Source organism: Fukomys damarensis, unplaced genomic scaffold, assembly GCF_012274545.1.
Source record: "Fukomys damarensis isolate Sample0158 unplaced genomic scaffold, DMR_v1.0_HiC HiC_scaffold_14, whole genome shotgun sequence".
NCBI classification, from domain to species: Eukaryota; Metazoa; Chordata; class Mammalia; order Rodentia; family Bathyergidae; genus Fukomys; species Fukomys damarensis.
The window spans coordinates 78,593,394-78,611,184 of NW_022900926.1; the positions used below are offsets into that span (position 1 = coordinate 78,593,394).

General features: G+C 36.5%; 1 protein-coding gene across 14 annotated transcripts in view; it reads right to left on the bottom strand.

Moving 5' to 3' along the window:
* The window catches only part of Grik2 (glutamate ionotropic receptor kainate type subunit 2), a 657,782-nt gene that overhangs the window by 239,551 nt on the left and 400,440 nt on the right, over window positions 1-17,791 (bottom strand). For all 14 annotated transcript variants that reach the window (XM_033763462.1, XM_010607179.2, XM_010607177.2 and 11 more), the window contains 2 exons: window positions 7,526-7,669; window positions 5,281-5,388 (listed from right to left, as the gene is read on the bottom strand). In XM_033763462.1, the coding sequence (XP_033619353.1) occupies window positions 5,281-5,388; window positions 7,526-7,669 (252 nt within the window). The remainder of the gene's footprint in view (window positions 1-5,280; window positions 5,389-7,525; window positions 7,670-17,791) is intronic.

The following is a 17,791-nucleotide window of genomic DNA, read 5'->3' on the forward strand; positions in this document are numbered from 1 at the left end:
ACATCTTGTGAATGTTTTTGTAACATGTTATGCCCTAAGACATATGCATTGTTTCATCTAAAACTGATCCTTCCTAAGCCCTCAGCTAAGCTTCAGAGAGCTATGTAAGTAAAGCTAAACCATTTCCAAAGATGAATCACATTCTGCTTACATATTGCACAAAAAATCCTCTCATTTTATTGTCAGTTTCAAAGACATTTTTATATTTTTTCAGAGATCAATTTTATTTGCCTTTATTTTTCTTACTATTTCTTTTTTCCCTCTAAATAACTTCAACATTCCCACTGGCAGACAATATACAAATGAAAAATGGCCTGACCGGGTATGGTAATAAAATTTTTACCCAGAGCCTACAGGGTAACCACTGTAGAAGCCAAATTATAGCCTTTGCATTAATCTCTACAAAATAATCAGATCTTTCCTATAACTAACTGTCAGCCCTCCTATGTTTTACCATCCTTCCAACTCAGAATTGACCAGAGAAAATTGAGCGTGCTATTCAAACCCATAACCAAAGTGCTCAAGTTCTAACTGACCCATCTCAGGTTTCTTCATGTGAACAATCATCAGCCCAAGCACACCTTATACGTGGGGCATTTCTTTCTCTTTTTTCCAGGACAAAAGGTTGTTACTCCCCTGCCTACTTTCGGAATCTCTGCTTAGTGCAGTTGATAGTGTTTGGCTCCCTTTCTGCACTAAGCTTTGAATAACTTTTACTTATTCTAATTTGGGTAAATTTTATTTATTTCTGCAGCACAAATTTATAAGAAGAAAATGGAGAAAATCTAAAAATAGGATAATGATGACTTTTCCTCTTTGATGTGACATTGGAGGACCAGATGTTTTACACCACACTGTTTAGGAGCCCAGATGCATTGCAAATCTTTGTAAGTTTGGGATTCTCTGTGAAGCCTCCCCAGGTGCTATAAAATGTTATGTTTCCTTGATGTCTTGACCCACGGCTCCTGCCCACTGATTCCTTCATTCATGACTTTCTCTGGTCCCACATCAGAGGTATGAATTAGAGCTGCAAAGAATCAAATATCTCTGCTACAGTACTGGAAAATAACTCAGTGTCACACACTTGAATAAGCATCCTGTGTGAAGTATCTCTCACGAGTCTCATAATGATCCTTCATTCATTCTATGTCAATAAATAGTTCTTGAGGACATACTTTGTATTAGACACTTTGCTAGACCTTAAATACATGGTAGTGGAAAGGGGAATATTTTTTCATATAAAAACTTGTATCCTAGCTGAGGAGATAGCCCTTTAAAAAAAACAAGTACACTTAAATATATATATTAAATATATATTATATATTATATATATATAATCATACATTTGAATATGAACTAAGAAGAAATAATTACAGTATACTATAAGAGACTTAAATTGATTAGATACCTAGAGAAAGCCTGTCTACAAAAATCATATTTAAGGTAAAGCCTTATGACTGAGGTAGACAGGGTCTGAAATGGTACCTACTGTCCTTTCTGCCTTTGTATCTCTCCTGTGCTCCAGAGAAGGCACTGGCAAACCCTAGAAATCTTGTTTGGACAGATGTGACTGACTATGTGTGTGGTATAAATGATCAGTCTTGAAACACAGTTAATTGAGATAGGTTTCAACCAATGCCTGGGGCAAGACAAAATTGAATCATTCATTTTGATCTATGGCCAACATCTAAATGGAAAGAATGGCCTTCTCAATTTACAGGTCTGTTCTCTGAGCATGTACCTCCCCTCTCTGGTCGTGAGAAACATAGTTGTTTTTTCTGGTTTAAATGTTCTACCAGAAACCTGCATTGGTTTTCTTTTCTATTAACTATTTTAATCTTAAGGTTCCAATTTCAGAAAATGATTCAAAATCTATAATTTTAATGATGTAAAAATACATAGCTTTCATTTTTATCACTTATAATGCCCAATCCACTTTTAAGTTTTATTTTAGGTATATACGTTTATGACACAGGTTCACAGTATGTAGTTCAGGCTGGCCTTGAACTTACTATGTAGCTGAGGCTGGCTTTGAATTCATGGTGATCCTCCTGCCTCAGCCGCCCAAATGCTGGGATTACAGCTGTGCATTACCTGGCCCAATCCCATATTATAATTATAAATAATTCCACTCATAATTACCAGATTTCCTCTGCTACTATATAATTTGCTTTTAAATACAAAACAGATGCTCAAAACATATTTTTAGATGATTTAAGAAATACATGTCAAAGATGGCCCATACAAAATAATGAAAAGCCAACTAGTCATGAGGAAAAGTAATGAAGTTACCATTATGCTTGTTCTATTTTTTCCATCTAGGCACGACGAAATAAAATTGAAAGCAGTTAAAATTTCTAACCTCAGTTCCTATAAAGTTTGCACTTCAAAATTCCTTGAGAAACTATGATATTGTCACTCTAAACTGTTCAGAAGGAAGAATGTCCCCAGTAATTTTTGAGATATGAAATTTGGAAAAGAGAATCTGGGTTGAAGGTGAAGTTCACACACTTCATTGTGATAAAATCAGCATTGTCACCCACGTCATCTGGTTCATCCTCTACTGATCCTCCTAATCTATGAGCTCCACCAAGGTAGGAATGCTGTCATTTTCATCCTTGGATTGATAACTATAATTTTCAGGAAAAATTTATTGTCAAGAAGGCACATTAGTCTTCATGAGGTAGATCCTGCTATTGATCTGATCAGTTGAAGACATGGTGTTCTAGAGCGAATACGAAAGTTAGTTACACTTAGTAAATACCAGAGTGAGGGTGGGAGTCCAACTCTGTCTGAATCTGGACTATGAACTTGTAACAACGCTACTAAATATATAAAATGAGAAGCTTCTGTAGGGAGCAGCACTTTATTCCTATAAACTCAGAATGAAGTCTGCTAAAATGGCAGTTGCAATTATTCCTAAAACCCTGCAAAACTTTAGGGCCACCTTTGTATTTTAGCTGATGCCTTGAAGTACTTATTTATGAGGATATTAAAAAACATTTAGTTCCCCTATCTTTCTAATTTACTATCACTTATTGTCAGTGCCTTATCTTTCTTCTCATCAAAACACATGCACTTTTACTTTTATTCTTCTTCCCATTTATTACTTTCTTTCCAACCTTTGATGTATGCCTTTATCTTCCCTGTTGCCTTCTAAACTCTTCAATTCACCTTAAAAAATATTATCAGTGCTTTGCTAGTCCTTGAACTAACAGCTTTGCTGAAGGCTTAGTCAATACTTCACTGATTTCTGTCGCTGATTATCCACATTCCATTTCTATTTAGAATAGTTATAAACTCTTGGCCTCACACTAAAGTCATTTCCAGTTAGAGTATCTTCCCAAGCAGCCTAGAGTCCTCCAGGCTATTCTCTCCTTGAACTAATACATTGCAGTCATTTGAGCTGGCCCTCATGTTATGACTCAAATCTTGCACTTTATCTCTATATTCTACTTACATAACTCATAAGTGTTTGTTCATGAGTAGATGCACATAAAACAATTAAGCGAATCCTATGCAAAAACTTTCTTCATATTACTCCTTCTGGAATGACTCAATGTCTTCTTGTTAATAATTTTGCATTATTGAAAGTCTAATTTTGGGGCCAGGGATTTAGCTCAGTGGTTCGGTGGGCCTGCCTTGCAAGCACAAGGACCGGAGTTTGATCCCCGGTACCAACCAAAAAAGAAGAAAGTCTAATTTTGAGTACATCATCTACAGTGACTATATACATTTGTCAGAAATATTCATTCATTGCTCATTTGGATTCTTGAAAAAGATAGTTTTCATTGCTATGTGTTATCTATCTTTCAGTAAAAGTATATGTAATTAATTTAAAAAAATAAATTTTCAGATTTCAGAAGTAAGTAAACAAATTAGAAAATCTCATAGTAACACACATAGGTTATACTGTTTTACTTTGCTTTCAGTATGATAATTGGATGTACCTGGAAACTAATATATCCATTATATATACCATTAGCAATATTTGAGCATACAGAAAATATGTTCAGTGTTTTCTGTTTTGATTACAAGATAAGACTGGATCCATGATCATATGGGAAATCATTACTTTTATGCTGCTGTGTTGAAATATGAGCAATGGTCAAAGCTCATCTTAGTGAGTTGTTTATTTCAAAATTAGGAAATGACAGCCAGAATAAATAGTGCGATAATGCCCGTAGAAGTTGACTGAACTCTATCATTATCAAATCTAGTCTTGTCTACAAACAAGCTTTGTCATCTCAGAAACAAGGTTACACAGCAGTAATGAATGTTTCGATTTCAGTTTCCTGTAAAACATTCTCGACTTTGGATGCTCTTGACAAAGGGTGGAGTCTGAACTCTCACAGGAAGAAAGAAATATCCCTATCATCTTGAGTCATTAATTGGTTATGATGTACTCATCTCAGTTTTAGTGACACTGTCTTTCAAAATCTGTTTGTCTCTGTCCTAGTTATTTCAGTCATCACTTGAAAATGCTGTTATCTCTGAAGCTAAAAGAGCCACTCTTCTGACTCAATTCCCTTCTTCAGTTCCCACCACTGAATAATACTCTATGTTCTACTGCTACGTAGAACATATTTTATGATCTTTAAGACATCTATCACAGCCAAACAGAATTTTTCTTAAATTCTTATTAAAACATTTATCAGTATTTTAATTAATCTAGCTAAACATATATAATAGCCTTATAGTAAGCTGTTCTTAAGTGCACACCTAAATTCCTTGCCTATATTGTGTACCAATCCCTAAAAACAGAACCAAGCAAAGTAATTCAGTGTGACATTTGACATTTGACTTTATGTTCCTACCTAATTTATTTCATGTATATTAATTTAGATATTTCACCTGACTGTGAAATAAAACATACTTGCATATTTAATTATTTATTGCAGCCAGCTCCCAATAGGAAAGTCTATGCAAACAAAAGTTATTATAAACTGAGTATGCAATGACCTATATTCAGCCAAATACTTTCTAATTACTATATCAAATATTAAGATTATATGCATTTCCAAGCATACATTACTTAAAATCATATGCATTCAAAAAAACAAAATGAGAAAGTAAAATATTTAAAATGTCTTGAGAGATATTTGTCCTTTGATCTTAGCTATCAATTATTATCTGTGATATAATAACTTAAGATGTATAGTTTAAAGTTACTCAGTGAAGTTAATAGTGAAATGTGACTGCAGCATAGAGTATGTCTTTCTTCGTTAGGATATGTTGCACTTGATATTCACAGCAAAAGTTACAAAATGACTGAAGTACCTTTTCCAGACCTTCTTCCTTCAAACTGATCACATCCAAATCAAAATCTGTTCTTAAGCCATTGGTTTTATTGAAAGTTATTCTGCCTGTGAGGCCTTCCCAATGAGCCTATGGAAAAAGAAAAGAAAACAAAATGAAAACCCCACAAGATTAAGAAGTAGGTAAACTTATTAGTTATTATTAATATAAAATGCTTTCTTGCCATCACTAGAAAAATTATTTTCATTACTTTTCATGAATTTAAATTGCTGTAGATTTTTAAAAATATTTTAAGCTGTCTCTAAAATTTAAGGAAGTCTTTTCTAAATATTCCTAGTTTCAGTATTGAATTTATTGGAAGTTTTTCATGCTGCACAGTTCAATTTCACCAGCATAGAATGGTGGCTCCTCCAAGTTGAGTAATGATCTGGATTTATTTAAATATAAAAAGCTTCTGAAATTAGTCCAAATTACCAGTTTTCTATTATTTTTCATTTGGAAATAACTTGGACAAAAATTTTAAATGATGCAAAGAAAACTCACAAATACAGTGTTGGAAATAATATACCCCATGACTCAAAAGAAATGAATCCCAGAACGTAAAGCGTAATAGTTCAGCAATGATTAAAAGTAAATATAATTATCACAACATTTGTTAGCATCAATGTGTGTTTCACAGGTACTCATCTGCAAGGATTACAACATATTTTTAATTAGTTATAAAATGAAATAAAAAACTGTATACCACAACATGTCTTCACTAAAGTTTAACACATGTCAACTGGTTTAGAAAAAAGAAAACATGTCTATCCAATTTCCTTATAAGAAAAATTTAAGGAGGTTAACAAAATTGTATAATAGTATGAAGACAGAAAAGGGGATCAAAAAGTTCAGTAATAAAAGAGTGGAATAGTAACATAAATCTGGGCTAGAGAGACTATAAAAAATGTTTACCAGGTGAAATTGTAACTAATAAAATTATATTACAATTTCAATATTGAACTTTGCAACTGCATAAGCAGAGAAAAAAATAATATTCAGGGTCCACTTTTTAACATTCTTCCTGCTCGGGAGGAACAACTTTTCCTGGTGCTGAGACCTAAGGGAAAGTTTTCTTGTTGGTTCTCATAAAGGTAACACTGTGTGAGGTTCTCGGTTGTACCCTACAGTAAGTAATGGTGAATATCATAGCACTGGTTATTAAAATCTGTGTGACATGTGCCATGGTCTCAACATTCAAGTGCTGAGCCCAGAAAAATGTCTTCTTCAACTAGTCACTTCTTGGAATACGTTTATAACTCCCTGATGCTCCGTTTTAAAATAGAAGAATAAATGTAGAGTGTGGAGAAAACAATAAAATTCATATTTTTCAAGGAGTATAAATTTACCTAAGAGTTTGAGAAAAATTGGACAAGGGAAATTCATGGCTCTTCTTTGACAAGTACCTAGGGGTTCTGATTCACAACCCAGTTATTTTCATTTTCATTTTCATGATGAATAATATCAAATGAACAGATGAGTTATTTTAAGCCATTGATGAAAAATCTTATAGGTTACTCATATCTGTGATTTTTATAGCAAAAATTAAGGCTTAGTTAAACTTTCCTGAAAAGTATGCTAGGCTAGAAAAGGACTTAATTCATAATATGAATAGAAAGAAAATACATATTTTTGTGCATATGTATAACGATTTTCCACTTTTTCCATACTTCAAATGTGCTTGGCCTATAATTATAATAGATACAAGAAAAAATTATATATGGTCATAAGAATGGCTGCATCACAAAACATGAAGTACATTTGCACTTGTATAACTTGACAGTATACTTTAGAAACATAAATATAAATAACTAAACACTAAGCCTCATAAATTAGGTATAATTCAAGTGTAATACATGTAACATTTATGTTAAAATGTATATTATATTTTGTTGGCTAAAATGTAAGAATTTATATATCTATATGGATAAATAAGTGAAAATTAGTACAGATTAAGATTCAGAAAGATAAAAAGTAACAATATCATAGGTGATAGACATTCACATTGCTGCAACAGAAGACAGATTTTTATAAATTTCCATTTATTTGTATTGAGACTAACAAACTTATCTTCTATCGTTTAGTAAAGATATTAATTGTGTTTGGAAGAAAAGGGGAAAGCTTAATTTAAAATACAAAAGTGAAAGGTCACTTGCTAGAAGTTGCACTAATCTGATTTCATTCAGTGGAAGACAAAAGCAGCGAGGTTGTGTTCACTCTAACTCACCTCCTTAATTAGGCTCATGAAACGGGTCCCAAAGCGCCAGGGCTTGTGTCGATTACACTGCAAGGAGCTGACCGTCATCTGAGGGAACTGCTGGACAGCCACAGACACAACGTGCACGGCATCGTACATTAGAGCAGCATCCGTCTGAGGGCAGAGGGAAAGGAGAGAGATACTCAGTACCTACGTGGAATCTGGGCTACAGTGTTAGAAAGTGGAGAGACGGATGGGGTGAGAAAACATTATTCTTTAGTTTTTATTTAAATAAAGAAAACATTTGCTTCAACACTCTATGGTTCACTTTTTTAACAAAGACATGGTAATCAAACTGCTGCATGAACCCCATTAGGATATGCATACCACCTGTCTTTTCTTTGCCTCTGTAATAAGCCAATTGCACATGGTGCTGAAGTCTCTGCTGATGTTAGAAATACACAGACATTCATTCCCCATTTTGCATTTTCTCTATCTTACCTTGTCTCCGTACACACACTCTCTCACACACGCACAGAGTGAAGGCAATTACTAATGTTTCACATGCTTGTTTAACTCACATATACTGTGTAGAAGAAAATAACTAAGCAGTTCCCCTGCATATGTGGAAGAAAAGAGATTTTAAAAGATTCATTCAGAGTACTTAACGACATAAACCCTGATTTCTTTCTCAACTCAATTTTCAAGAACTTGAACCTGAGAAATGACGCTACTGTTTTGAATCTCAATACGTGCATTAATCCCTTTTCAAGAAACTAAACTTAATCCCTTGTGCTATTTTCTTTCCCTAAAATTTCCATATGAATAGAAGTTCATTTGCTTTTTCAAGTAAAATGAATATGAATTCTACTCTGTTGCACCTGCTCAAATGACCGGCCACTTCAGAGGCTGATGATAAAAAATAAAATGTTTACAAGTTACAACAAGCCAGAGGCTCAGGGACTATCAAGTGCTGTGTTAAATGGACCCTCACATTGTGCTTGACGGGTCAATGCCAGGTTCACTACCTACAGAAGAGGGCCACACTGACAGGGCTGGTAGCGATGAACCAGACGCCATCTGCTTGGCATGCTTTCGAATAGAAGTGTGTGTTTCCTCTTCTCATTCACACAATTAGTGGGCTGTGAAATGAATTCCGAAATGAATAGGAACCCTGTAGATTACAGCACTAGCCATAACATCATGCAAAATGAGTACACAAAGTAGCTTTTATACAAATGGATTTTAAGGAGTTTCAGCACATGAAATGGAATACAACTCGAAAGCACACTGCTACAACAGAACATAATAATAATAATAATAATAATAATAATAATACTTTATAGTTCATAAATCCTTGAGAAATATAATGGATTCAGAGCCTTCATTTTATAAATATCAACTCACTAATTTCACAAACCCTGTTGACTGCAGAGTGAAAACTAAAGTGGTGGAATGGATATAGGCATATATCATAAGTCTGAAGATTGCACTGTTTGTCTGTGCCTTGAGTTAATGTTTAAAGAACATATTTCATACACCTTATAGTTAATCACAAGTGAGATACCAGCACATGAAAGATCGCATGCTGTTTTCAAAATAAAATGATTTTTAAAGTTTATTTCTGTTAACAAGCATATAGATAAATGAATTCTCTCAAATGTTACTAAAGGAAAGAGAGAACGAAGTTTCAAAATGCTATCACAAGAGTCTTAAAATCAGTTACATGGCAGTTGGACGTGTTCTGTCTAGCCCAATATTCCCCTTTCTGGAATTACCCTGAGAAAAACCAGTAATAACCAATAATAAATAACAATAGTGAATCGGTAATAAAATAAGTCTCTCCTTAAAGAAAAACCTAAAACAGTATGTCTCCACTGCTGAATTCTATCAAATATTTAAAGAAGGAAACGAAATTCTTCCTAACTCATTCTAGGAGGCCAGCCAGTATTACCCTGATATCAAAACCAGATAAATGTAAAACAATGACAACAAAAGATACAGGCCATACTTGAACATGGATGCAAAAATCCTCAACAAAATGCTAATAAAAAGAATTCAATAATGCATTGAAAAGACTATTAAATATGACCAATTAGAATTCAGCTTAGGGATGTGAAGATAAGTGAACATATGTAAATCAATAAATTTAATCCAACACATCCTCAATATGAGGGACAAAATCCACATAATCATCTCAATAGATGTGGAAAGGGCATCTGGGAAAACTCAACATTCTTTCATGATAAAAAACGCTGAATGATTTCGGTAGGGGGCTATATACCACAAAATAATAAAGGGCATTAATAACAAGCAAGCATTTCATAGCTACTTAATGAGATAAAGCTGAATATTTAACTCTAAGATCTGCAGCAAAACAAGGCTGCCCAGTCAGCACTTTTATTCATCGTGGTACTGGAAGTCCCAGCCAAAGCAGTCACACTAGAGATAGAAATAAAGAGAATCCAAATTGGAAGGGAAAAAAATTCATAACTATCTAGAGATGATATAATCTTACATACAGAGAACTCCAAAGACACCAGCCCCCCAAGTTCTAGAACTAATAAACAAAAAAACATAAAACCAACATACAAATAAATATCATTGCTATATAGCAATAAATTATCTGAAAAAGAAAACCAAAAAAAAAAAATCTCATCTGAAATGGCTACAAAAATAATATGCAATGTCAAAGAATATATTTAAATAACAGAAGAAATACTTTTATTGTGTAGCTATAAAACATTGGAAGAAATTAAAGAGGATACAAAGAAATGGAACTACATTGTGTGTTCATGGATTAGAAGAATTGATTTTATTAAAATTCCCATACTACATAAAGTGATCTACAGATTGAGTCAAGGAAATGCCTGTCAACATACCACTGACCTTCTTCACAACACTAGGAAAAAACCTGACATTTGTATGGAATAACAATCACTAAATGGTCAAATTAATATTGAGCTAAAAGTAAGCAGTAGGTATTATACTGCCTTACCTCAGATTATGCTACAAAGCTGTAATAATCAAAATAGCATAACATTGGCATAAAATAAAATATAGGTAAATAGAAAAGAATAGAGAGACCAGAAAGAAACCAACACATCTGCAGAGATGTCCTAAGAACATTTAATGGAAGTAAGGGAGTCTTTGCAATAAAAATGCTGGCAAAATTGGATATGCACATGCACAGTGAAACTAGAATGCTATCTCATAAAGTTACAAAAATTATTAGTGGATTAAGAACTGAAAGTAAGACTTGACATATGAAACTCCTGGATGAAGTCTGTGAAAATTCTCAGTGACTGAAATAGGAAACTTTTTTTTTTTGAAAAATTTCCCAAAAGCACACATGACAAAAACAAAGCATAAATGATATTACATAAAACTAAATAGCTTTTGCAATTGGAAGGAAACAATGACCTACAGAATCAGAGATAATGTTACAAACTATACCACCGACAAGGGTTAAAATGTACCAATAAATTTAATAAAAAAAGACCAAAGATGATAAGTGAAGGTAAAAATATACTGAAAGGAGAACCCAATACACTGTGATAAACAATATGTTAGTATGGCCATTATGGAAAATACTGTGGCATTGTCTCAGAAAATTAAAATTAAACTCCAGTATTATCCAGCAGAGGCACTTTTTAAAATTTAATTAATTAAGTTTATCGGTACATTTAAGGTACACAATGTAATGACATTTATCATTGGGAATTTGTACTTTGACATAATCCATCTTAGTTCTTTTCTCTTCCCCATCCCCTACCCTCCCTTCAACCCCCTCCTCCCCTTACTATCTATGAAGATTTTGCTTCGATTTTTTCCTTTTCTCATGTTAATTCCATTCTCATCCTCCTTTTCCCTATCCCTACCATTTCCCTACCCCTTCCCCTTTGCATCCTTTCTTCCTATTTCACATCACCTATTATACCTTTTAGTGCTTTTTTAAACTTTCAGTTTCTCACACTAGAGAAACTATTCAGTATGTACATATATGCATCCTATTAATTTCACTTAACAGTATCACAACAATGTGCATCCATTTAGCTATAAATGTCTCCAGTTTCTCATTCTTTATAGCTGAGTAGTACTCCATTTTATAAAACACACATACACACATTTTCTTTACCCAGTCTCCTGTTGATGGGCTGCTATGAACATGGGTGCACATATATCACTGTGGTATGATTCTTTTAGTTCTTTGGGGAAGATACCAGCAGGGGGATAACTCGGTCAAATGGGACCTCCAATCCTAGTTCTCTGAGGTATCTCTATACTGATTTCCAAAGTGGTTGCACCAGTCTGCACTCCCACCAGCAGTGGAGCAGTGTTCCTCTTTTCCCACAGCCCAGCCCGATCTTGATTATACACCCAAAGGAAATGAAATCAGTATGTCAAAGACACAACTAAACTCCCATGCTTTTTGCAGCACTGTTCACAACAGTCAAGAAGTGGAAATAACATGTGTCTATTAATTGATGAGTTCTTGGGGCACGAGAGGACAGACAGCTGAAGCACTGACCCCCAGTCCCGGAATGCTGTCTCTCACCGGGACACGTGTCCCGAAGGTGACATGCTGGAACCAAGTCCCTGAACTGCAGAACCACTCCCTAATTTCTTCTTTGTTCTTGTTCCCGGTTTACGTTCCCTTTTACCAGTTTACACTCCCTTTTATTCATAGACAGAAGTTGTTTTATCTAGATGTTCTGTCTTTAGTTTAAACAGGGTGCATCTGCTCTTAGCTTCTTGTGATTGTCTTACTCATGCCTCCTTGAGACTATTGTTAATCATCAAAACCCTGTAACCTTGCTTTTGTGTGTCACCTTGGAACTGCTATAAAGACCCTCAGCAAGAAATAAACTTTGCCATTAGCCATCAGCTTTTGGTCATTCATTGTGTATGCAGTCCTCTCCCTGTGTTCCCTCCTCTAGAAGGAGACCCCAACAAGTGGTGCCCGAACAGGGACTTGGCAGAACCCAGAAATGAGAACGGAACCCAGGAGCTACATGAGCATTTGGAATGGTGAGTCAGACACAACCCCAGGGATGGGGCAAACTCAAGGAAAGTTTGGCACTTTCCTTCCCCTGCTGCATCATCTTTTCAAAACAGCAGGGGTAAAAATTTACAAAAAACGGGTAGAGGATTGTCTTGATGTCGCCGGAGAATAAAATCCGTGGCTCCCAGATGAAGGCACCATGGATGATCATACCTGGAAATGCATTAAGGCCAATGTTGAATGAGTGTGGAGCCAAGGGGAACAAATTCCAGTTGATTTCTGGCCAGTATGGGCCCTAATTCGAGCTGTCCTGGCACCATATCCATCTGTCCATCCTTCTAATATTTATGATGTTGGGGCAGCATTTTTGCATAAATATGTACTTGATAACTTGAGGCTAAACATAATATAATGGGAGAAGCTAAACAAATTCTAAAACAAACTGCAAAAGATTCTAAATTATTAAATTCTGGCTCAGATCCTTGTGAGTCATCTGCATCTCCCCAACCGGACTTGAAAGCAGTTTCAGTTTCAATACAGACTGATTGTTATAAACAAGCTACTATTCGAACTTAGCCTGTCCTTAAGTTTACTGATGATTCTGATAATGAGTATGATTATACCCAGAAATTAAATTCCAAAACAAAAAAATCCAACAATATTTTACCCAAAAATCAAAACCAGTCCTCACTCTCTCGTTCCGCCTTACTGGATAAATTCGAACAGCTTGCTCCTTTCCAGGAAGATTCCCATGTCTTCCCGGTCATTTCTCAAGTGCAAGAAAATACTGACGGTATGGAACAAAATGTCGGTGTACACGTAGGCATGGACTGGCAAACTCTGGTGGGATTAAAATAGGCAATCTCCCAGTATGGCCCTCATTCTGCTTATTCAAAACAAATGCTTTCTGCTTATGTTAAATATGATTGCACCTTGGCTCTGCATGATCTTAAGGTTTTGTGCCATACCTTGCTGACTCTGGGGGAGTATCTGCAGTGGAGGGCTTGGTATGATGATCTGGCCTGTGATCAGGCTGGACAAAACGCTATGCAAGGTGGTACTAGGGGTCATATGACATTTAAGTGGCTTACAGGCACCGGAATTATGGCCAATCCATCTGACCTGCCAGTGGAAGCTTTCAAGTTTCCTAAATTTTTTGAAACTGTTGCTGAACTTGCCCTGGAGGCCTGGGACCCTATTACCCCTTCTGGCGAGTCCCAGCTCAGCTATATGAAAATTGTTCAACGAGCAGATGAAGTTTACGTGGGCTTCATCGCCCGTTTGGAGGTTGCCATTGAACAGAGTGTGGTGGGTGAAAAAGCCAGACAACAATTAAAAAAGATCTTGGCTTAAGAAAATGCTAATGAGGACTGTTAGAGGCTAATACTTTCAAGTCAAAGATTCAGGAACTATTTATGATTTTATAAAGATGTGCAGGAATGTAGGCACCCAAAAACACAGAGCTCACATTATGGCAGCTGCATTAACTGCGGCACATAAAACTAATGTTCGTTTTGGATGTGGACAGCCTGGGCATCAAAAAAAAAAATTGTCCCCAGGGACAACAAAAAATAAAATCTTCTAAAAAAGACCCTCCTGGGCCTTGCCCTCGCTGTCAATGTGGCCATCACTGGGCTAGCAAGTGCTGCTCTAAAATTAACAAAGCTGGTCAACTCCTTTTCTCCATTCCGGGAAATGGGAGGAAGGAGGACAGCCATCCCTCCAACAAACAAAAACCAGCCTCACTTCGTATGAGTCCTCCAACCACACTCCAGGCATTGGCTCCCTCCTTCTTGCCACAAGGGGAAGTGCCGGGCTGGACCTTCCCTCCTGTATAGACTGTGAAATGGTGCCTTCTTCCATCCCTATCAAAATACCCACTGGAATATACGGCCCATTACCTGAAGGTACAGTAGGACTGATTTTAGGACAAAGCAGTTTAACTTCTAAGGGAATCATTGTTTTTCCAGGGGTCATAGATTCTGATTTTACAGGTAAAATTCAAGTTATCCTGCACTCCCCCATGCACTGGGTGATTTCTGCAGGAGATAACATTGCTCAGTTGTTGTTATTACCTTATATTAAGACCAAAGCAAAGAATGAAACTCAGCAAGGAGGATTTGGCAGCACCAATCCTCGGATATTTTGGGCCACTCCCATTTCCAATATTAAACCTACATTTAAAATAACTATTCAAGGCAAAAAATTGTCTGGGCTTGCCAATACTGGTACAGATGTTTCTATAATTGCTAAAAAAAAAAAAAATTGGCCCTCTAGATGGCCATATAACCAAGTCCACTGTGCCATAACTGGAGTAGGTTCTACTGGCCCCTATACATTCCAATCAACTCAGCTGCTTATGGGTAAAGGGCCTGATGATCAATCTGCATATTTCCAACCATATATTTTAGACATTCCTTTCAACTTGTGGAGCCAAGACTTGCTGGGACAATGGAAGGCAACTCTCTCTTTTTCTCCTTTTTTGTAGGGGCCACTGAATGGCCTGCACCATTGACTCCTATTAAAATATCCTGGAAATCTAAAGACCCTATATGAGTTTATCAGTGTCCCCTTACTAAAAAAAATTGCAGGCTGCACATATTGTTACAGAGCTATTTCAAAAGAGACACGTGGAGCCTTCACTATCCCGTTGGAATTCTCCTATTTTTGTTATCAAGAAAAAATCAGAGGGCCGGGGATTTAGTTCAGTGGTTTGGTGGCCTGCCTTGCAAGTGCAAAGACCCGAGTTCTAATCCCCGGTACCAAAAAAAAAGAAAGAAACAAAGAAAAAGAAAAAGAAAAAATCAGGTAATTGGCGATTTTTGATTGATTTATGACAAGTTAATAATTCAGTGTTTCCCATGGGGGCTCTGCAGCCAAGGCTCCCTTCTACTTCTATGATTCCTCAAGACTGGCATTTGATTATTATAGATTTGAAAGATTGCTTCTATACTATTCCTTTACATGCTGATGATCTAAAGATTTTTGCCTTTTCCCTGCCCTCTATCAATAATGCATCACCTAGACAACGATATCAATGGACAGTATTGCCTCAAAGGATGATGAATTCTCCCACCATGTGTCAATTATTTGTATCCCAGACTTCACAATCAGTGCATAGGAAATATTCTGATTGCTACATTATACATTATATGGATGATATCTTATTCCCCTATAAGGATAAATTGAAATTACAGGCTCTGTTTTCTGATGCCAAAAGAGACTTAAAGTACCATGGGTTTCAAATTGCACCAAAAAAAAATTCAAACTGATGATCCTTACTCCTATTTAGGATTCAGGTTACAGGCATCTAAGATTCAACCTCAAAAAATTGCTCTTCAAAGAAAATCTTTGCAAACTCTAAATGACTTTCAAAAATTACTGGGAGATATCAATTAGATTCATCCCATATTAGGCATCCCTAATTACCAGTTGCTTAACCTATTTTCTACATTATCAGGACCCTCTGCTTTAGACAGCCCATGAAACCTCTCTGAAAAGGCTTTAGAAGAACTACAACTTGCTAAAAGTGCTTTGCAATCTCAATTCATTTTTCGTATTCCTGATAATTTGCCTCTTTCCTTTCTTGTTATTAACACTCCTGACAGCCCCACAGGTCTTTATCAAGCAAACTCTCCCGTTGAATGGATTTATCTTCCTGTTCAGCCTCCCACAAAGTCTCGCCATATTTTAAGCTAATTGCCTCTCATTGTTCCAGGTCGAACTCGGATAATACAGTTAAAAGGTGTTGATCCTGATGCTCTTCATCTGCCTCTCACTTCACTTCAGTTTCAAACTTCACAGCGATTTTCTCCCAATTTTCAGATTGCTTTGGCTGAATTTTATAGAAAAATTTTATTTCATTTACCTCGTGATCCCTTGTCCTCTGTGTCCCGATATGACTACATTATTTCTTCTATTGTCTCTTCATCCCCCATTCCTTTAGCAGAAACCTTCTGCTGATGCTACTAAATTAAATATCAATTTTCAGAGATCGACAACTCTTCTTCACACAGTCTACTCCATATTCATCTACTCAACAAAATGAATTATTTGCTGTGTATTGTGTGCTGTTCAACATTTCTAAACCTGTGAATATAATTACAGATACTCAATATGTTGCCCGTGTTTTCCCTCTGCTTCCTATAGCCGTACTTCGTGCCTCTTCTTCCCGTTTTTCAATTGTTACAAGCTCTTCAATGGCTCCTTCAAGAAAGACTTAATCCTGTGTTCATCACCCATATTCACTCTCATACCCGACTCCCAGGTCCACTTACTTACGGTAATGATTGTGCGGATAAATTATTAACTGTTGCCTTTGTTTCCGCTGAAGAAGAACACCAAATGTTACATTCTAATGCAGGACGATTACATCAAAAATGGAAAACTCCTTTTGCCACAGCCAAGCGGACCTGTCCTGTTTGCTGCCCTCTACACCTGAGACAAGCTCCTGCCGACACGAATCCTGGAGGCTGTGTTCCCAATCAAATTTGGCAAATGGATGTTACTCATTTTCTTCCTTTCAGCAGGCTTAAATATATTCATGTTGTTATTGATACCTTTTCAGGGTTTGTGTGGGCCGTGGCCATGCCAAGAGAAAAAACTTCTCATGTAAAAAACTTCTTGTACTCTGCCTTTGCTGTTATGGGCGTTCCTGCTGAACTTAAAACACATAATGGTCCTGCTTATGACTCTCATGCTTTTACACAATTCTGAAAAACGTGGGATATTACCCATGTGATGGGAATACCTCACAATCCCCAAGGGCAAGCTATCATTGAGTGCGCTCATTATATTGTCAAATTACAGCTAGCAAAAATAAAAAGGGGGAATTGCCCTTGGGGTGTGTGTACTTCCCCAACTGCATGCTTGCATCTTGCCTTGTATGTCATTAACTTTCTTAACCTACCTTGCACTGCCAATCCACTATCCAGAGCACAAAGACACTTTGCATCTACCTTGCAATCCTCTCTCTCTTCTTTGCAATTACCTTTTTGCGCATGTGAAATTACAGGAGTGGAGTGACTGGGTCCCTGTGAAAGTCCTTTCCCTGGGACCAGGGTACTCCTGCATCTCTGCTGATTCTGAAAATGTCTGGATCCCAACATGACACCTCCAGCCAGCGCCTTACTCTCAAGTGGACGCCTCCACCACCTGAACCAGGCTTCCCCCAGGAATGAAAGTTGTGACTTCAGAGGAACCTGACATCACTCGTCGCATGGCTGCCCGTGCCATCGGGCCCAAGCAAAAGAGAAAGACAGGTGTTAACCCACCAACGTGGGGCCAGGTTA